This window comes from Sardina pilchardus, chromosome 3 (genome assembly GCF_963854185.1).
Source record: "Sardina pilchardus chromosome 3, fSarPil1.1, whole genome shotgun sequence".
In the NCBI taxonomy this organism is placed as follows: Eukaryota; Metazoa; Chordata; class Actinopteri; order Clupeiformes; family Clupeidae; genus Sardina; species Sardina pilchardus.
Genome location: NC_084996.1, coordinates 6,044,144 through 6,064,075, shown reverse-complemented (window position 1 = coordinate 6,064,075; position 19,932 = coordinate 6,044,144). Strand labels below are relative to the sequence as shown.

At 41.8% G+C, this 19,932-nt stretch overlaps 3 protein-coding genes across 3 annotated transcripts in view; 2 read left to right on the top strand and 1 right to left on the bottom strand.

The window, feature by feature from the left end:
* Window positions 1–1,029: 1,029 nt before the first annotated feature.
* gnav1 (guanine nucleotide binding protein (G protein) alpha v1) lies at window positions 1,030–9,222 on the top strand. The gene is made up of 10 exons (XM_062531546.1): window positions 1,030–1,185; window positions 1,298–1,442; window positions 1,540–1,631; window positions 1,927–2,019; window positions 2,436–2,596; window positions 4,198–4,326; window positions 5,479–5,608; window positions 7,113–7,184; window positions 7,567–7,654; window positions 8,940–9,222. Exons 1-10 carry the CDS (start codon window positions 1,147–1,149, stop codon window positions 9,128–9,130), a joined length of 1,140 nt encoding a protein of 379 aa, XP_062387530.1. The 5' UTR covers window positions 1,030–1,146; the 3' UTR covers window positions 9,131–9,222.
* Window positions 9,223–9,501: 279 nt separating this feature from the next.
* On the bottom strand, window positions 9,502–10,378 carry LOC134076470 (neuropeptide B-like). Its single transcript, XM_062531545.1, has 2 exons — window positions 10,076–10,378; window positions 9,502–9,754 (listed from the first exon to the last, which is right to left on the bottom strand). Exons 1-2 carry the CDS (start codon window positions 10,337–10,339, stop codon window positions 9,626–9,628), a joined length of 393 nt encoding a protein of 130 aa, XP_062387529.1. The 5' UTR covers window positions 10,340–10,378; the 3' UTR covers window positions 9,502–9,625.
* Window positions 10,379–14,471: 4,093 nt separating this feature from the next.
* The window catches only part of rnf213a (ring finger protein 213a), a 50,853-nt gene continuing 45,392 nt past the window's right edge, over window positions 14,472–19,932 (top strand). The window contains exons 1-9 of the mRNA XM_062531544.1: window positions 14,472–14,612; window positions 15,742–15,848; window positions 16,042–16,157; window positions 16,341–17,192; window positions 17,332–17,498; window positions 17,719–17,889; window positions 18,493–18,695; window positions 18,802–19,091; window positions 19,259–19,518. Coding sequence (XP_062387528.1) covers window positions 15,749–15,848; window positions 16,042–16,157; window positions 16,341–17,192; window positions 17,332–17,498; window positions 17,719–17,889; window positions 18,493–18,695; window positions 18,802–19,091; window positions 19,259–19,518 — 2,159 coding nt within the window. The 5' untranslated portion in view covers window positions 14,472–14,612; window positions 15,742–15,748. The remainder of the gene's footprint in view (window positions 14,613–15,741; window positions 15,849–16,041; window positions 16,158–16,340; window positions 17,193–17,331; window positions 17,499–17,718; window positions 17,890–18,492; window positions 18,696–18,801; window positions 19,092–19,258; window positions 19,519–19,932) is intronic.

Below are 19,932 nucleotides of genomic sequence, written 5' to 3'. Positions count from 1 at the left end.
TAAAAAGACTGACATACATTTTAGGGGTAAAATGGACAGAATAACTTTGTGATTATTTCTATGAGCAGTTTAAATCATTATATCCACCTAGCTAAGTTAAAACACAACTAGATCCATGCCTACATTTGTGCAGTTATAGCTCAGCAAACCTTTGGATCTACTTCAATGATATTCATAGGACTTAAGTCCCACCAGGGGAGACAATCTAATTCATGAACATGTCAAATGGAACAGGCTGGATTAGTTCTTGGACTCCCCCAAACCACACAAATTCAACCTTCCAGTGTCAGCGGTAGTGGGCTACTAACTGGATTGTAACGTTATTTTGTAGGCCTATTAAGTCTTTCAAAAGACGAAACTCACAGGCTACCCGTCGAATAATGAAAAGTAATAAGCTGTTGACACTGTATTTCTTTACAATGTCGCATTCTGTATAATCACACATGTCAAGTTTTCTTAAAAGTTTGCCATTTGTGATGGATTAAAAGTAACTAATGTATTAACAGTAGAATAACTCAACGATTCCATGGTGCTTCTCCCAGGACGGTACATGGATGTATCAATCCCGCCTCTGATGAGTTTCCTGTATTTTAATAATCTGTCTGTCATCAGCCAGTGTACTGTACATTATATTCTGACAGCACATGCCTTGTAATTTATTAAAGAGTATTATCCCTGTCAATACTAAACAACTTCAACAATGTTAATTGTTTTCGAGTAAAGCTTTGTTGTTATATGATATGTAATATTGTTTTCAGACACTTAAGAAAAATCTTACAGTCAAGATGAGATCCTGACTGATTGAAATCATGTTATACGTAAAATCAAGTCTATCTGAAGTTAAGTGGGCCCATGCTGCCAGAATTAAATTATGAGATTTGTCCTATGGGTTGATAGGCTTGGCTTGCCCAACAATAAATTGGGAAAGAGAAATTATTGTTGCTGGTAACATGGAATAATTAATCGCGTGACTGATTATTGGGATCCAAAGTCACCAGCATAATTAGTCAATTAGACAGCACGTGCGGTCTTCAATTGGGTGAATTACGTTAGTCAAGCACCCGTCAGTCCAACCCTGAAGTGGAATAAACAAGGCACGAATAGAGGCACAATTCGGTATATTGACATCAAGAAACACGAGAAACGATGTTTGGCTGTTTGGATTTACCAATATCGTCATTCCAGGTAGGCTAATAGCCTGATCATTCTGATTCCCATTTCTGAAACATTTGGATGGCATTTAAAATATCACTGTCTGATGACTCTCTCGGACCTAACACGTTACACCTGAGCACAGGTATGCTGGCACGCGCTGCGTTTGTGCTTCAATCGAGAGGTGACCGAGGAGGCAAAAGTAGCAAAAACCATGAGCTCCAAAATAGACCGAGATCTCTTCGAACACGCCAAACTCGAGTCAAACGTGGTTAAAATTCTATTACTAGGTGAGCGTAAATGTCATTTACAGTGCCTTCAAACGTATGAAATGAATAAAATGAAATTAATTAATAATAATAAAAACGTGTGTGTGTGTGCGTGCAGGTGCCGCTGAGAGTGGCAAGAGCACTTTGGTTAAGCAAATAAAGATCATCCACAGTAATGGCTTCAGCAGACAGGAACTCCTGAGCTTTAAGGTTTGTTGTAAGGGTTTTAGACCCAATCTTGACCTTCATGACAATAAAACAAATAAGTGCAGTAGCAATCCATTGTTGCCCTGTGTGTGTGTGTGTGTGTGTGTGTGTGTGTGTGTGTGTGTGTGCGCGCGCGCGCGCCAGACACTTTATGCAGACTTCACTCAAAAACCTGATCAATACCAAAACAAAGTCAACTGAGAATCGGTGGCAAGGTGACCTGTCCAGATGTGCCTGAAGTGACAACATAGAAAAGCTTTTAGTTGTGTGTGTGTGTGTGTGTGTGTGTGTGACACAGCCGGCAGTGCTGGATAACCTGCTCAACTCTATGAAGTTTGTCCTGCGAGGTATGGGCCTTCTGAGGATCAACCTGGTCAACCAGAGGAACAAGGTGAGGATGTAAACAACAGCACAACCATATGAGAGATGCCTCTGGAGTGCATAGCACATAGCATGTGGTTGGCCAATTGCTGACAGTATAGCTGTAAAAGATAAGCTGGAGCAATTGTGTAATTGTCGGATGTATACAGTATGTAGCAATGCCAGCTTTCTAGAGATGAATAAATGTAGGCTATTGCATGAATTCTTTATACAAGGCAAACACATGATGCATCTGTTTCTGTTTTTTCACTACCCTTCATTTACTTTCAGTGTTTCAGAGTTGTGCCTACTCTTTGTTATAATCCAGTTGTCTTTTGTGTATTCTGTTCTTTCATTTGCAGAATGCAATACTTGTTTGTAGTGTGTTGGTGGTCTTATTCATCTCCGGCCATTTGTGTGTGTGTGTGTGTGGGCCCCCCCTCTTAGGACCATGCCGAGTTTGTGCTGGCCTGTGATTGGTGCGTTGGGGAGGATGGAGAGCTGCGGCCTTTCCTGGCTCAGGCCTTCTGCGGCCTGTGGGCAGATCAGGGGGTGAGGGTCGCAGCCGCCCGCGGGCACGAGTACCAGCTCAACGATTCTGCTCTCTAGTGAGTGTGCAGCGTGGTTCAGTTCTGCTGTCGGCCATGGTTGTCTGCCATGATTAGTCATGTGTTAAGTAAAGAGCACTATGGTAAGGCTTTATTATGCAAAGAGTTTATACATTGATTTTCCTCTTAAGATTATTTTCTTTGGTACTGTTCAGATGTCCATGGGGCAGAAGCATATTTTAATTTATTTATGTTTTTTTTGGTCCATGATTCGTGATCCCACCATTTCTGAACTAATTACTCAGACTCCTCTCTTTAGGGAAAATGTTAGTGTTAACCCTCCACTCACATGAACAATTGGTATGCTGTAATGCTAAATCTGTGAAAGCCCACAACACAACCACAGATCATTCGCACAGTGTACTGTATGCATAAGGGTGTGTGCGTGTGTGTGTGTGTGTGTGTGTGTGTGTGTGCGCGCACGAGCGAGCGAGCGTTTGGGTAGGACAGTGAATTGTGCACATTTGTGTTTCATTTTGTTCAATGTTTGAGAAGTGTCATTAAGGTACTCATGCCAGGGACGGCTGCTTCCGTGCCATGACGCATCACTGCACCCCTGCATGTTTGATATTTATCATGTTTGCCGTCATCCCATCCCTCTTTCCATCTCATTGTTTGGAAGTGACGTTCCGTTAGTATATCAAGTAGATGCTTCTGATTATGGCACTCTTTTTTTTCTATCTATCTAGAGAGGGGGGGTAAGAGGGTTTATTATTTTTTTTACTGTCAAATGCTGCCCTCTTTCAACTTGCATGCGCTTGGTCTTCACACTGTCACACAGGCTCATGACACAACAGTGATGAAATCCCTTTTTGTCCCCCAAGCTTTGGTGTTGAGCCGTTTCAGTTGTCACATTCCCCGTATCTGTGAGGATCATAGGTTTTCTTTTTTTTTGTCATGCATATGTATGTCACTTGAGTGTATATATTGTTATCTCTCTGTCTTGAAGGAAAAACAATTCTAGGAATAGGCCACTTGGGAATAAGGTTTTGTTTAAAGTAACTCAGAGCATTGGCTTGACAGAATGTGACTCAGAGACGCTTCGGAGGCGTGACATGTCTAGTTTGTCACCACTCAAGAGATGCATCTTGTGGCACCGTTGCTTTACCAGTGCTAGTGCTGACTTTAATAGGGATGTTTGGGTTGGAACATTGGTTTATGGGGAGTTCCACATGTCTCAGAGGCTACCGTTCCTTTCACAGGCGGCCATAACAAACGGAATTGTATGCACATATCATTTTGACACACAATCTAAGCTGATGCATTAGCTGTTCAACAAATGGCCTTGTTCAAGGTGTGTGTGTGTGTGTGTGTGTGTGTTAGGTCCAAGGGTGAAGGAAATTGCCTATGAATTCATGTGGTTTTGTGAAGACCTTTTAATTTCCTGTTTGTTCCCTGTGGATTTACCCTAGTCATTGGTATGAGCAATTATGGTGATGTACAGGTGAATCACACTGAGAGAAAACATCTGAGTGAACATCAGCCTCTTTATAGATTTGTGATCATGTTATGAGCACTTTTTGCATAAGATAACGGCCTGTCTCTCTCTCTGTCTCTGTCTCTTCTTGTTCTGTCTTTCTTTTTCTTATGCTTGTTGGCAGTTTCTTTGAGAACATTGGTCGGATCATCGCGCCAAACTATGTTCCCACGGAAAAAGACGTGTTGCGTGTTCGTGTACGCACGAGTGGTGTGCTGGAAACCCAGTTCAGTGCTGCTCAGTTTATCTTTAGGTGAGAGTCCCATTCAGCTCCATTATGTCTACAGCATAATGTGCTTTACCCTTTTACCGGTACATGTAGTGTGTGTGTGTGTGTGTGTGTGTGATGATAAATTGGTGTTTATTCCACTGCCCAGTGTGTAATCACTTTTCTAGCTGCAGATCTAGGCATTCATATAGACATCTAGATATGAGATGCTTCCATTTTCTCCAGTAGGATGACAGCTGAGCAGGTAAGTTGAAATGAAGTGTTTATAGGACAATTCGAGTTGGATGAAACACCTGGTGTGTGTGTGTGTGTGTGTGTGTGTGTGTGTGTGTGTGTGTGTATCGCGTCTCGCTCTCTCGCTCGGGAGAATCGTGACTCCTTCATTTCCCCCTAGTGAGGTCACACACCGTTGGATGAATCAGACGACTGAAATATTGATGGACTGTTGCCTCTCCCCCACCTGTCTGTCTACCTGCCCCCGTCTCTTACCGAAGGAAGAACATGCTTTCCCCCTGCTGCTGTCTGCAGAGCCCCACTGGGACCTTACCAGGAACCATTAAGACAAGTCCAAACCCAGAGGTTTTGTTTCCCCCAGGGTGGGTGTGGTACAGTGGGGGAGTGGAGGATGAGCGCAGCCTCTGGGCATTTCACTTTCTGTTTTCGTCAACATCTGAATGCTTTCCAGAGTGAAGCGTGTGTGTGTGTGTGTGTGTGTGTGTGTGTGTGTGTGTGTGTGTGTGTGTGTGTGTGTGTGTGTGTGTGTGTGTGTGTGTGTGTGTGTGTGTGTGTGTGTGTGTGTGTGTGTGTGTGTGTGTGTGTGTGTGTGTGTGTGTGTGTGTGTGTGTGTGTGTGTGTGTGTGTGCATGAGAGGAAGGCAGAAGGTGATTACATTTCTCCATCTTCTGACTTCACTTCTGGACACAGTGGAGATGTGGTCCAGTGATCGGTTTTCTGAAATAGGCAACTGAATCCTTCACTATTTGCCCTCCTCCGCTAACAATCCAGTGTGCAGGCAGAGACTGCTGAAGCAAAGGAAGCCTCCACCACCCCCCTGCCTATACTGTACCACCGTCTGTCTTATAGCCACCCTGACCATGTCCTTCTGTTGTGCCATATCAAGGCCTAATATCCGTCTACGCCGGCGTTGTGTTTGACTTTGTGGGTTTGTGTCTGCAGGCTGTATGACGTGGGAGGGCAGCGCACACAGAGGAGAAAGTGGCTGCGCTTCTTCGACGGCGTGCGGGCCGTGCTGTTTCTGGCGGACGCCAGTCGATACGATCTCCGGCCTCGGCAGGGTTCGGACACGGTAAGGCGCATCACGACCACGTCCCGGGTAAATATTAGACCAGGACCAAGGATCCGTGCCGTGTGCTCCCGAGGGCCAAGCAAGAAGGAATTGAGAAGCCCAGGGCTGAATCTCAATTTGGTCCCGTGTTGCCCATAGTAGTGAGTCAGTAAATGGATAAAGTTAAAGTTGACTGGTGTTTAGCAGAGACTTTTTTTCCAAAGCTAATGTATGAGCGCCGATAAAAAATCAACCAAGTTAAAACAATGGAACATGTTAAGCTATATACTGTATAATATGAATGGTAGGAGATTGGAAATGGAACAGCTCTGAAAATGTCATGTTCACTCCCCAGCAAGCTCAGGTGCATATCGAGACAGCCTAGGTGACCAGCATGCATTGCTACAATTATTATGATTTATTCTAGTCACACACTGAGAGCAAAGAGGGGAAAATCTGACATGATTTGTTTCACTTACAATGGTAATACAACTTATAAACAAAATGTTTTGATCCGCAGACCTTTAGATTAAATCTACTGTATATGTTTGTGTCCTGTGAACCTGCCACCCTGCAGATATAAAAAAAATTGTTGCTCTTTGATTCAATAAAAACGTCCAACAGTTTTTGGCACCCCTTGTATTTAACATTTTGTAAAGTCCCCTATGCCAGCTTTTAGCTTTCTCCTCTAAAATCTCATGAAGTCGGAAAAATACGTACAAAGCAGGGGACTGTTCCCCAGGATCTCCAGATTCCCAAGTCCTTTCTTGTGCATTCTCTTGGAGATCTCCAATCACCCATGTTTAGTGTCTTGGCAGTGGCAGCTCGATTTTGAAATGCCAAGGTATTTCATGGAATTCATGATACCTAGCACCCTAATGTCCACAGCTCAGCTTTACTGTCCCTTCACCATAACAAATAGGCAAGTCATTCTTCTCAATGTAGTCATATTTATGACAAACCCATGTTGAAGGTTGGTTGCCAAAAAGCTCAATTGTCATTTGACCATAGAACCAGATAGATTCCAGGCAAAGTCCCATGTAGCAGTTAGTAACTCCAGCACTTACATGAGTGAAGAATGGTTTCTCTAATGTGCTAAAATAATCTATATGCATAGAGGTTGCTTCTGATGGTGTGTTTTTTTTTTTTTTTTTTTTTACTTGTGACCCTAAGATGCTTCTTATTTTTGTTACTCTCCAAATCTTTTTGGAAATTGGATTTAAGCACTTTTTACTCATGTTTACCAGAGGTGCTTTGATCTTAAAATGAATCTTTGAATCTTCAAATGAAGCTTTAATCTTCAAATGACAACAATTGCTGATGAATATTAATTCCTAACTTGCCAACTTTTTACATTTCTATTTATTCATTTAGCTGATTCTTTAATCTGTATAAGTTTGCCAAATCCTATAAGCATAAAAAGCTAATAATTCCATGAGAGGATAACAATTTTGAGTCCCAGTTACTTGAGACAAGCTGTAAAAGAGGATGACAAACACCCCCGTTGTCTTGGCATTGTCTGCAGGGCTGTGTCCAGGAGAGTCTTGAACTCTTCTCTTCCGTCTGCGCCAACACAGTCTTCAGCAGTGCCTCGCTGGTAAGCCATGCATACAAACACATGTCCTCTCCCTCTCTCAAAGACTTCATTCTTTGCCGAGTCTCCATACTGTTTCACCTCACTTGGGAACAATGGTTCATGTGTGTTCGTGTGTGTGTGTGTGTGTGTGTGTGTGTCCTGTGTGTGCGGGGAAAATGTGCGTACACACCAGTCCCTCACTGACCGTTCTCATCGTGCTGCCAAAGCGTGCTGTGTGGACTGCTCACACTGTTTGATTGGTCTCATTTGGGCCTCCAGGTCACTGCCCCCCCCCCCCCCCCCCCCATCGTAGATGTTAAGGCCTTTGTTTGCCTGGATCACTGTACTTGCTGGATATTCTGTATTTGCACGTTTCACCACTCCTGTTCTGTTTTGCTTTCAGATTTTATTCATGAACAAAATGGATCTTTTTCAAAAGAAGATCTTGCAGTCTGAAAGACATCTACGGCTTTATTTCCCAGAATTTAAAGGTATATAAAATATAGATTACAGGAGATTTGATTGATTTGGGGTTAAATGGTCATTGAATCTCTATCTGCTACAAGGGAGTGCTTGTGTAGTGATGAGGCGCATTACAATGTGATTTGTCTTTAATTTACTCACCCATATCATCTGACCCTCTGAAATATGATGAGTACTAAATTGGAAGAGAGTTATCTTTTCGGGGAGGGGGTGGAGGAGTAGTTGTGTGCACAACCCACCTATTTTGAGGTCCGGTGCAAGCCACTTCATTCGTCCTTTCATCTTGCTGAGGAGTTTGACCCTCATGGGAAATGGATCTGCGTCATGCCAGCCACCCCTTCGCTGCTCAGGTTCTATACTCCATCCTCTGTCTTCTCTTCTCTTCTGTTCTGTTCTGTTTTGTTCTGTTGAGTTGAAGGCTGTGATGACCTGAGGGCTGAGTAGGAGCTGATGGTTAATATTGACGGCTCCCTTTTTTGTGCAAGCTGTACACCTGTGTGGTGTAATGGGTTATTTCTAAGAATGTCTTATTTTTAGCAGCACTCTAACCCCCCCCCCCCCCCCCCCCCAACTCACACACACTGGAATGGAATGGAATCCACCTTTGATAAACCACCAATTATTTATTTATTTTATTCACGTGGCACACAAATCGTGGCTGTATGCAAAATGCTCAAGAAATATACAGTACAAACTCGCTAATGGATTTTTCCCCAATTTGTGAAATCAATTTGAGGGAAATAAAACCTTTTTGTGTGCATGGAAGAAATCTTGGATCGCTTACCTCAACTCATAAATAATGGGAGTGAATGGATGACCTTTTATATTGTATTGCAGGTGCATCTGATTCCAGTATGCCCTCAGAATTTCATTACGCACTCTCCCACAGTGGCCAAATTGAGGTTGCTAAGGATGTTTCAATAGCTGTGGTGCATGTGCTCTGTTCTATTGTGCCACTACCCCTATAATACTCAAAATATAATGGTTATTATCAAAAGCTGTGGAAACCACCACACACAAACTGTGGGGAGCTTCACAATAAAGTCTAATTTATTCTCCTGTTGCAAGAACCCCTTCAGAAACATGGCGTAACACATTGCCATCATAGCTTTATAATACCCATGTCTTTAGACAGTTTGAAAAGAGTGACTGTTCTTGTGAAGATGTTTTGTGAACATGTGTACATATTTTAACAGATTAATTTGACCCCTTTTATATTGACTGGGATAAATATGTATTGCCAATGATTGATACACCAAACTTCATGTCATACCTGTTTTTTGTTCTGCATAGGGGCAGACTGTGATGTTAGTGGTGCTGCCAGCTTCCTCACTAGCCTGTTCACAGACCACCTCAGCTCACCAGCAAAGCCTGTGTACCATCACTATACCACAGCCATAGACACCAGCTCCATCAGGGACGTCTTCCAGACTGTCATCCACAACGTTGTCAAACAAAACTTGGCTAGTGTGTGCACCCTTTGAATGACACTTTCAGTTTCAGGTCTTGTTTTTTTTTTTTTTTTTTAATTGTAACTAGTTCAGTTTTATATGCGTGTGTGTGTGTGTGTGTGTGTGTGTGTGTGTGTGTGTGTGTGTGTACACGTGTACCAATGTATAATTTGGTAATAAACTCCTTTAAACAGTTCTGACAAGTTGTTTGAAATTATTTAATGACATTTTACAGATTAATTTAGGAGTTCAACCAAATACAAGTTACCAATGACCTGACCTTTGAGTCATTTCGCTTGGCATTATAGCTTCCCCCCCCATACAACATAACGTAGCACAAAAAATGTTTCTGTTTATAACATGTGTTCTTAATTCACATTATTTCAATGTAACATAATGCCCATGTTAAAAAGTTGCCCTAACAAGACATGATAAATCATAATAGACCATCTTAAAAAAAAAAAAAAAAGTGCCGTCCTCCATTGCCAGTTCAGTGTTCATGGTGTTTCCCTGTGTGAATGCAGATGCTCAAAGTCCGTCACACTCCCGTGTATCCAACGAGATGAGTAACTCGCCTTTGCACTGAAACATCGCTGTCCCATCTTGGACTGGTTCGCAGCTTTGAATGTTTGGTGACACGTCTTTAACACAGATTGCCTGTCGGAATAAGTAACACGTTTTAAATAGCCGAAATTATCTCAAATGCATATCTTTTTTATGCATTCACATACTATACATCCATGCATTAATGGGCAACTGATCTGTTTGAAAAACTTCACACAAGAGCCTGAACGCAGCCGCTCAGATAAATCTCATGGAACACAGACGGTGGTGCTGAAAGGACAGCGCTAAAGGATTTAAGTCCTGCTCTTCTAGAACAGGATATTTTATGGACACTGATTGTTATACTGAGACGTGTGAACGAGACAGTAGGCTACATTGTCTCTCAGTTAGCGAGAGGATGGACAATTGACTTACCAACGTTTTGAGGAAGACTGACGGTCGAAAGATTGTCTCCGGAATTAAGTTTTTATCTGAAGACTCTGGCTGTCCCTCGCTTTCAGACTCTGACTCTGCGCGCCGGACATAAGGCGACCTCCTGATCCCGGACAACAATCCCGATGCCCTACCGACAGAGTAAGCGGTTGGGCTGGTAGATTGTCTGTACCACGCTTCAGCAGGGTGAAATGTTACGAGCATACAAACCACCCAAATAGTCACTGCTATCCTAAACCTATGCATGGCGATGGAGAGTAGGCTACTTGTCACCCGTCTGTTAAGGTTGTTACCTTCCTTACTTCACAGAGCGTCTAAATGATTCTGCCAGACAGTGGGGCCTTTTATAGGTAGATCGTGGGATCGTATTTTTCTCTGCCAGTGAGGTTCCGTCTCAGTGACTCATATTTTGCGAGTATAGGGCCTACCTACACCCTGCGGATTGGTCGGTTTAGATCTACGCATTTATCACAACGGCAGTGGGACTAGTTCATCTACAACTTGACCTCCCCAGAGCCTCACAACTCTAAAACTGAATTATTTTTTGCCATAAAATGGTAAGTAGATGTAGCACCTAAATGGGAAGTTGGGTAGGCTACAGGCCTCCTTTTCTGCCGTTTAGATGATTTGATGGAAACCTGCAGACATTTTTCACTCTCTCCTGGATACCTTTGTAGTCGCCAGTGGTTGCATTTGACTTGATTCTACAGGTGCATGTAAATATACTTCATATTTCCCACAAAAATTTCCATCAGTTATTTAAAATGTGAAACTTTCATATATTCTAGATTCATTACGCATACATTGAATTATTTGAAGGCTTTTTTGTTTTAAAGATATGGTTCAGAGTAATTTCTCACTTGTCCAGAAATCACTCTCTGACACTCTCCTCTAAGGGCAAGCCTGTTTAAGAGTGCTCTATCAAAGTATATTGATAGGAAGTTGACTGAAAGGAAAAAGTGTTGTAAGGTGCACACGCAACAGGGATGATCGCAACCTTGAGAGGATTGTCAAGCAAAGCCGATCCAAGAACTTGGTGTAACAAGGAGTGGACTGAGGCTGGAGTCAGTGCATCAAGAGCCACTACGCACAAAAAATTGAGGAAATGGGCTGCAATTGAGTGTTGCAATACAAGTGTCAAGCCACTCCTGAACCAGAGAACATATTTAAAGCGTCTTGTTGAGATAAGGAGAATAAGAATTGGACTGTAGTTGCTCAGTTGTCCAAGGTCTGTAATAAGAGTGGAGAGGCAGACAATACAAGTTAATTGAAGTCCCGTGTGAAGTTCCCACAGTTAGTGATGATTCGGGGTGCCACGCCATCTGTTGGTGTTTTGTCAAGTTCGGAGTCAATGCAGTCACCTGATTTTGCAGCACGCCATGCATCCATCTGCTGACAATCTTGATTTCCTTTTCTAGCAGGACCTGCCACCTGCCCACCTGCCCAAACTGGTTTGCTAATCATGGTATGACTGTTTGAGCTACCTAGGCTTCCATAAAACTCTAGGCAGATAGCCTTCATGCTACATCACTTCGATGCAGTAATTTATGGAAAAGGATCCCCAAACTATTTCAGATTAGCCAGATTAGTTAATTGCTTTGTTGTCCATATTTTAAAGTCTTTATTGTAATATTTTAAAATACTGGATTTTTTTTTTTCCATGAGCTGTAAGCTGTTAATATTTCAGAATTAAACATTTCATATATTCTAGACAATGAATATAGTTTCTCTTTTTAAAAATAAAGCATGGGAATATTAAGTTTACCAAGATATTTTATTTGTTTAGATACATAACACCATGACATAGACCAGTACCAGTCAAAAGTTTGGACACTTAATAAGGCCTACAACGGGGCTGTCTTTTTCTGACTATTTTGACATGATAGAACAAAACTGAAAACAAAACTATGAAATAGGCTAATAAACATGGGGCTATAGTGAAAATGTCCAAATAAAGTATTATATTTTGGCCTCTTCAATTACTGACAGTTATTCCTCTGAATACAGCATATCAGCAAAGATGCGTATAAACAAAACACATCAAACACATTATGTGAAACATGAAAAGCATTTTAATTTCTATGATTTTTTTTTTTTGTTGTTTTTAATTGTTTGCTTTTTTGTCTTATATATTTAAGAACATGAATGTTATATATGCTGAAGACAGTTTTTTCGACTACAGCCAGACATCATTCATTGCCTTTTATAGAGCTGCTGGCTGAAACGCCCTCTGCTGGTTAATGTCAATAATCCCTCATGTCATAACTCACACTAACACTGTAAAGTTAAATCACAGTTTGAGTATACTAAAGTATTATATAATCCAAATATCATTCTGAAATTGGAAATAGAAGAATCATGGTACAGTAGCTGCCTGTTTTCTTTCTTATCTTGTCTTTTCTGTGTCTGGTTTACCGCAGCTACAATCACATGCAAATCTGGCCTTTGAACTGCAAAGCTTTCATTGACGGAACCCTTACAGGAACAGATACATGAAGGTGTGTATTGCTGAGAGCTATGCTCATTACCAGTAAAACTGATACATTTGATAGTGACTTTGTATTTATATATTTTCAATATTATTAATCTTGAATTATGGACTAGGCCTACTTCTCAAATCACCTGAGAATTAACATAGCCTATCACCTGGGACAACAACGTTTACTGTTCAAAGCAGAGAGAGAGAGAGAGAGAGAGAGAGAGAGAGAGAGAGAGAGAGAGAGAGAGAGCTCAGCTTGTCATATAGGCTAGGCTACTGGGGGATTCCCTATTAGTTGGCAGTGTAAGCAAGAGGTCAGACAGTAGGTCAATAATTGCATAACCACAAGGTGGCCTATAGGACACCTGGATCTGCATTTTGCTATTACCAATTCCATGACCCACCTCTACATCCCCTCTCACCCAGTGCAAGTCCTCTGATGAGCCTTCACTTTGCCATGTCGGCATTTCCACTAGGCTACATTAAGAGGTCACAGTCAATGGCCGGGTTTCCCAAAATTGTTAAGAAGCTCTTAAGTGCTAAGAACTTCTTAGGAGCGTTGTAAGAATGTTCTAAGAACGCTCCTAAGAAGTTCTTAGGACTTAAGAGCTTCTTAACGATTTTGGGAAACCCGGCCAATATCTTTTCTTCTGGGATTCCTCATTGGTGGAATGATTTACCCACTCATTCTTCTAGCGATCTTCAAGAAGCATTTAAAGACTTATAAATAATAAAAACAATTGTTTAATTCAAAAGGTCTTAGTGGTGGTTATGCTTATGGTTATTGCTTTAATAATAATACTAATAATTAGGGCTGTCAATCGATTACAATTTTTTATCTAATTAATTACATACTCTGTGATTAATTAATCTAAATTAATCGCATATAAAATGTAATTGCAAAATCGCAATGTCAACACTATTTCTTTGCAGTAATGTGGTACTTAAGAGTTGACGAACTCCGGTGATATGCAAATTCTGTGCTGCAGACATTGCAGAGGACTTTGTTTTAATCAACACTTTCTTTTTAACACCGTCAGGCCTTTTTTTTTTAAGAGTAAATGTTCCAATCAATGATCCAGTCAGCACATTCTAATCTCCCCATTTTACGGTCTAATGGTTACTGACTAGAATGGCTCCGGGTCAAAGGTCATCGATTAATCTACGTTATTTTTTTTAATCAGTTATTTTATCTCAAATTAATTAATCTAAATTAATCAGTTATTTTGACAGCCCTACTAATAATACTACTACTAGGCCTAATAATAATTGTTATTGTCATTATTTAGGTTATTATTCATCACATTTATTTTAAACTTACTTTTATTTAGGCCAAGATTTATTCCCCTTGCTGAGTCACAGTGATGGGCTGCAAGTGCTTGTCTGGCAAGTCCCAATGCCTAGCCAACTGTGTGTGTGTGTGTGTGTGTGTGTGTGTGTGTGTGTGTGTGTGTGTGTGTGAGAGTGTGTGTGTGTGTATGAAGGTTAAAACACTGATAATATTATTTTCAGTAAAACAGTAAATCAGGTAGCCTGTAACATTTACATTCTGACTTTCAACTGGATATTTTCAAAAAGCCAGCTCGAGCCAAGTAAAAACATATGAACTATTTTAGTCATAAGAATGGGGTGTTCTGTTCGCCAGTAAAACAACCTCATAATGTAAAATGTTAAGTTTACGGTCAATTCGTCAGTATAACAAAAAACTACTAAATAGGCTACTAGCCTTGCCACAGGGCGCAGAGAGCAGATCAAGGCTGACTGGAAAGCCCCCCATAAGCAAGTCTGCCATCTGTGACGTTTAGCAATGACAGCTATGAGGAACATATCGAGGCATGTTCACGCCCATCCAACAGAATCGAAAGTTTGTACAGTCTCATGATTTCGCTTATTTGGGAACACACTGATCACAGCTTGCAGCGATTATAGTGTTGCCAAAGCTGTGCTTCGAACTTAGTATTCGAAATACCAGAATAGTTAAATAACAATGAATGTCAGGTGTACCTGAGGCTTGGTCGTACAGTTTGGAGAGCAGTGAAGGTAAGTTTCATTTTCACGTTTTGACATAACAAGGCGAACGATGTAATGCATATTCCTCTTCTTTAACGTTAAATTAGATCATGTTGAGTTATCTGTATCTGTTAAATTGTAAAGGCACTCTTAATACTAGCAAACTTGCAATGGTAACGCTAGTCTGAACGTAACCATAAGTAATTTATGAACTAGCCTGTTAGCGTTGATGCTATCTAGTGTAACCTAGCCACTTTTACTGTGCTGTGCTGTGCCGTGCTATTTGCTTGATATTGGCTTATAATAGTTAGCAACTTGTTAAGCAAGCCTGTGGCGGAAAGGTTACGCGGATGTTTAGCTTGATCATTTGTCCTCAGGTAACATGCTAGCAGTAAACAGTCAGTGACGTTACACAGAGGGTCTGCTAATGTGACTGCCATTAATACTTAAACGCAGAAAAATGCTACTATAGTGAATAGCATTACTGACACTGTGCTGCTGCCCAGGCGGTGATTTCTGGTGATGATTTGTTTATCGTCTCGCGGACTGTAGGCTACGTATATTGCCTTCGTTCTACTAGGCTTCTGCGAAACTTCCATCCAAGATTCAAAGAAATCAACAGGGGTGTATTGGCCGTTATTGAGCACCAGTCTCGTTTGTTAGGTGATAGTTTGTACTTAATTTGGGTCTCTTAATATCTTAGCCTATAAGAACGCTATAGATGTCAACTATGACCTTGTGCATTTTGAGTTTATTAGTCAGGTGGAGGGGGCGTGTCTGATGCACGGGCAGTAGACAGGACACTGGAGAAATCTCATGATTTTGGCAGATTTCAAAAGTATGCGTACGTTCGTTTTCAGGTAGTCTGGCTAAAGCAATGCATGCTGGACTTCTAATGAGTGTTTGGCATTGTGCCTGAAGACGAGCGCCCTCGATTTCTCTCAGGCTCAGTGCCTATAGGACAGTATAGAATACGACGTGTATCCGCCATATCCATTCAGACATCTAGACATTGCACACGCTTGTCAAGGAAGACATTTCTAGGGAAACGAAAGTGAAACGCTTAGTACATTGAGAGTCTTGACTGTGATTATGTTGCTGATGCAAGATTGGAGTTACTCATTGAGTAATAAACAATTATCTCCTCTCCATCCCACAGATCAGACATGAAGTGTGTATGTGGCCACATCCCCCCTGAGCTTAATGCCAGGTTTTGCAGCCAGTGTGGCACACGTTTTACCGCTCAGGAAAGTCAAGACACAGCAGGTAATTTATGTTTATTTACTGAAGGCTCTCACAACTGCAGTGGACTCACAAGAATAATGTTTATAATTAAGTCACTTGTTAGATCTGGTAGTTCTATTTCTCTCAAGCCAAATTGATTTGGCCAGACAGCTAGGCTTGGTACCTGAATGACTGCTCTCTTCAACCTTAGTCAATTCCTTTAACTTACTGGCAGATGCTGCTGAGAAAAACACCACACAAAGTGATGACCCTTCATCTCTGGACAGTCAGTCCATACCTTTGTCACCTAAACGCCCCCTTGAGGAGACGTCCAACAGCCCCAAGAAGAAGGTATCTATCCTGTTTACTGACTTTACTTGGTGTGGTAGTTTTGGTAGTTTCATCTCATTATCCTTTATCATAAAAGCATGTGCCCATTCAGATGGTGGGGTGGAACATTGATAAGAGTGTGTGTGTGTGTGTGTGTGTGTGTGTGTGTGTGATTGGTGTTTTTGTCATCCTTTTCCGTACCAGAAGAAAGCCCGTAAACGGCGAAAGAAGAAATCTGACAAGAAGGATGGGCTGGAGTCCCTGACCTCTGACCTGTCTGACACCTCCCTGACTGAGCGTGATTTGCGCCAGGAGCGTGGGAGTGGCGATGCCGGCTCGGACAGTGAGAGCTCTGCCAGCGCCATGGACGAGATGCCTGACCCGGCGGCCAGTCCTGCCGACGCCAACCCAGCGCTGTCCCCCGTCGCTGAGATGTCTGATATCTCCGAACCATCTGATACACAGACAGCTAATGCCTCACCCGCTAAGTCTCCACCTGACCGAAAGATCGGGGAGGTAACCTCTGATCAAGATCCTACTGATCCTACTGAGATGTCTGATATCTCCGAACCATCTGATACACAGACAGCTAATGCCTCACCCGCTAAGTCTCCACCTGACAGAAAGATCGGGGAGGTAACCTCTGATCAATATCCCACTGACACCGACACTCATGTGGTCCAATCTAAGGAAGAAGAGCTGGAAAAGGAACAAACTGACCAGAGTTTAGAAGGGGAGGCTAGCCCTTCAGTAGGGGATAACCTTGTGTCCACTGACGACCCTAATGCTCAACCCATTTCTGGACCGGCTGGGTCAGAAAGTCAGTCCACAGCAGCAGACCAGACTAACACTCAACAGGCCAAAAGCTCAGGAAAAGACAAGCAGGGCTCCAAGAAGAAGAAGAAGGACACATCTATCGCATCAAATCCTCCAGCCTCTGAGGACCACAATGCCAACACTGACAAAAATGCGAATCTTAAACAGGCCCCTGTCGAGAGGACCAAAACAAATCAACAAAATACAGGGAAAGTGTTTGGCCCCCAGAACACATCACAGGTACGATGACACAAGCAGGTGCAGGGTAAATTCGGGCTGGCTCCCAGGCTACTCTTTAAGCATCATAGTCAATTCTTTGTTACATTATTTTTGTTTGGCTGCCGTATAATACACTGTGCATTTTTATATTTGTGTATAGAGTAAGAGTGTAGGAACAAGCGTGGACGTAAAGGTGGAGAAGAATGAGGTCCAGCAAGCTTCTGCCCAATCTTCAGGAGATGCACCCTCAGAGCAATCCCAGAAGAAAGACACCAGTGAAAATAAAGACACCCCAAAAGCTCAGAAAAGTGCTCCACCACCAGACAGGTCATTGCATGTCTTCTGCACACTAAAATAAGCATGTGTAAATTTATTATCCATACACACATGTGTCTGACCGTATAATTTCTGTAGATGTTATCCTGTGTACAAATGCCATTGTGTTTTAACTGAATATTACTCATTTCGCTTTGGACAAATGCGTCTGCCAAATAATCATAACCATGATCATAACCATAACCATTTCACTTTTGTATGGGAAATGCAGAATATCTACTCGCAGTCAACAAATTACAGCATCAGACAAGCTGACCATATACTTCCATGCTGTCCTGTCCAAGGACTTCAAGCTAATACCACAGGAGGATCGCATCTTCATCCGAGCAGGCAGAAAAATTGGAAACTGGGAATCCAACATAGTTGAACTGACTGTGTGTCGGTGGGTGTGTCTCTCATAATATTTGTGTTTCTGAACCACTGTAGTGTACTTGTTTTACCATAGAATGTTGTGGCTGTCAGGTGATGTATGATGAGTTTTCAGGAATAATCAAGGAGACAGGCCTGATAGAGTTCAGGCGTGGTGCCTGAATTCAGGCTAGAGCTCGGCCATGTACGATGCCAAGAAAGACTGTTCTCTATATTGTCTTTGAATATATTTGATCATTTCAGGCACAGATAATTTCCTGTCTATCAGCCCTGAGGAGACGTTAAGTTCACTTCCTGTTTTACTAACATACCACATCACCTATAAACTAGCATAACACAGAGTGTTAGAGCTAAATATTAATGCAAAAATCCTCTTTTTGGACAGACAGGACATCACGGTTCACAAAAGTGACCTTAAAAAGTGGCCTACAAACAGCATAGCCAAACCAACTAATTAATTTGATTATGAGCTGTGTTCATGACAATTTGTATTAGACCATGGTCAGGTTTCACTCTGAACCTTTTGCATATGTATGCGGAAACAAATTTACTGAATCACAGCATAGAAATCATTGCCAGAGTGGCATAAGTGCAATAATTATTTGTGCCATTTCAGAGATCTGGGAGAGCATGGATATCTAATTGCTGGAGAACTGCTAACAAGTAAGACAAAAGCAGCATCGGAGTCCATTCCATACAAGTATCTGGTGTACAGGCAGAAGAAGGGTACTTATGAGTATGAACACATATACAAACTGGATGCACAGAAAATGACCAACAGATGCCTGTTTGTCAAACCACATCTTCTTAATGAAGAAGGTGAGTTTAGAACATGGTGTATCATCTCATTTTTGTAGCTACCATCACACATGTAACAAATGTGTATATTTTTATGTGTGATTTTAATTTATGCTCTGCTCATCAGGTGAGTGGCATCAATATGATGACATCATCTGCGCTGAGCCGTCCAAAAATGTGCTCAAACGACTGACGCAAGCAATCTGGCCAGATCAGAGAAAGAGTCTGATCGAGGGCAGAGAGATTGCTGGTGGCGTTATGTTAGAGACCATCTTTGACCTCCTGAGTAGTTGGAGTGAAATTAACCTCAAGAGTTTCATGACACAACTTAGACAGTTCTACCAGATCTACGGGAACCCCTTCATTTATGAGGAAAGACAAGAAAAATGGTACTCCTTAAGATATGATGAAGATGATGTAAGTAACCTCGTACAAAATTAAAAATCTAGATGTACATGTTAAATATGTCAAACATGTTACCTGTCAAGTTGTTGTTTAGTCTGAAGTTAGAAATGTAATTTCAAGATTTTGTCCTCCCTCACTAAGTGAACTCGATGACCTTGACACTCATTTTATCAATGCAGGTTAGTAAACTTCTGAAGGAGTTCATGCTGAACTATGTGACTCCTGAGCTGCGAAAGGATGGAGAAGGGACGAAAGCCTTCATTAAAGATTCTCTTAATGCAGCTGTCATCATGCTGTATGTGTGGAAGAACTTCAAGCTTCCACTGGACAGTGGAGAGCTCTCTCGTCTCTGTGTGGCCCTCTGCCTCCCAAACCTTGCCAAAGACCAGTTCCTGACTTACTGGCAGGACTTCCAACTGTCCTTCTCCTGCCTCAAAGGGTGAGTTGCATTTCCATCATCTGAATGTAAATGCTTCTAAGAATGTACAGTTAAGCCTAAAATTATTAGCCCCCCTTATGAATTCAGACATAATCCTTTGTTTATACATGAAAATGACCATTTCCAAGAATGTGCCTAGTTTATATGATTACAGAAGCGCAAAGACAGTATGCCCACAAAGTTTGATGATCATTGTTTACTCATGCTCTGATTTGTGACAAGAGAAGCAAGAATTGACATGTTCAAAATTATTAGCCCCCAGACCATTAATAGTCAATAATGTAGCCTTTCTTTGCTTCAACTGACAACAACATCTTTGAATAGTCTTTTACTACATGTTGGCACATATCTCTTAAGCACTCTTTAGCTCCAGCTCGTCCAAACTGCATGGTTTTCTTGTATGGACTCTTGCTT

What these genes read in the sequence shown, in the direction of transcription:
- gnav1 (XM_062531546.1), top strand. Translation starts at nt 1,147, where the DNA reads ATGTTTGGCTGTTTGGATTTACCAATATCGTCATTCCAG. An exon ending in AGGAACTCCTGAGCTTTAAG is followed by an intron (nt 1,632 to 1,926) that starts GTTTGTTGTAAG and finishes TGTGTGACACAG; the next exon opens with CCGGCAGTGCTGGATAACCT. An exon ending in TGGTCAACCAGAGGAACAAG is followed by an intron (nt 2,020 to 2,435) that starts GTGAGGATGTAA and finishes CCCCCCTCTTAG; the next exon opens with GACCATGCCGAGTTTGTGCT.
- LOC134076470 (XM_062531545.1), bottom strand. Translation starts at nt 10,339, where the DNA reads ATGCATAGGTTTAGGATAGCAGTGACTATTTGGGTGGTTTGTATGCTC. An exon ending in CAGTCTTCCTCAAAACGTTG is followed by an intron (nt 9,755 to 10,075) that starts GTAAGTCAATTG and finishes TTATTCCGACAG; the next exon opens with GCAATCTGTGTTAAAGACGT.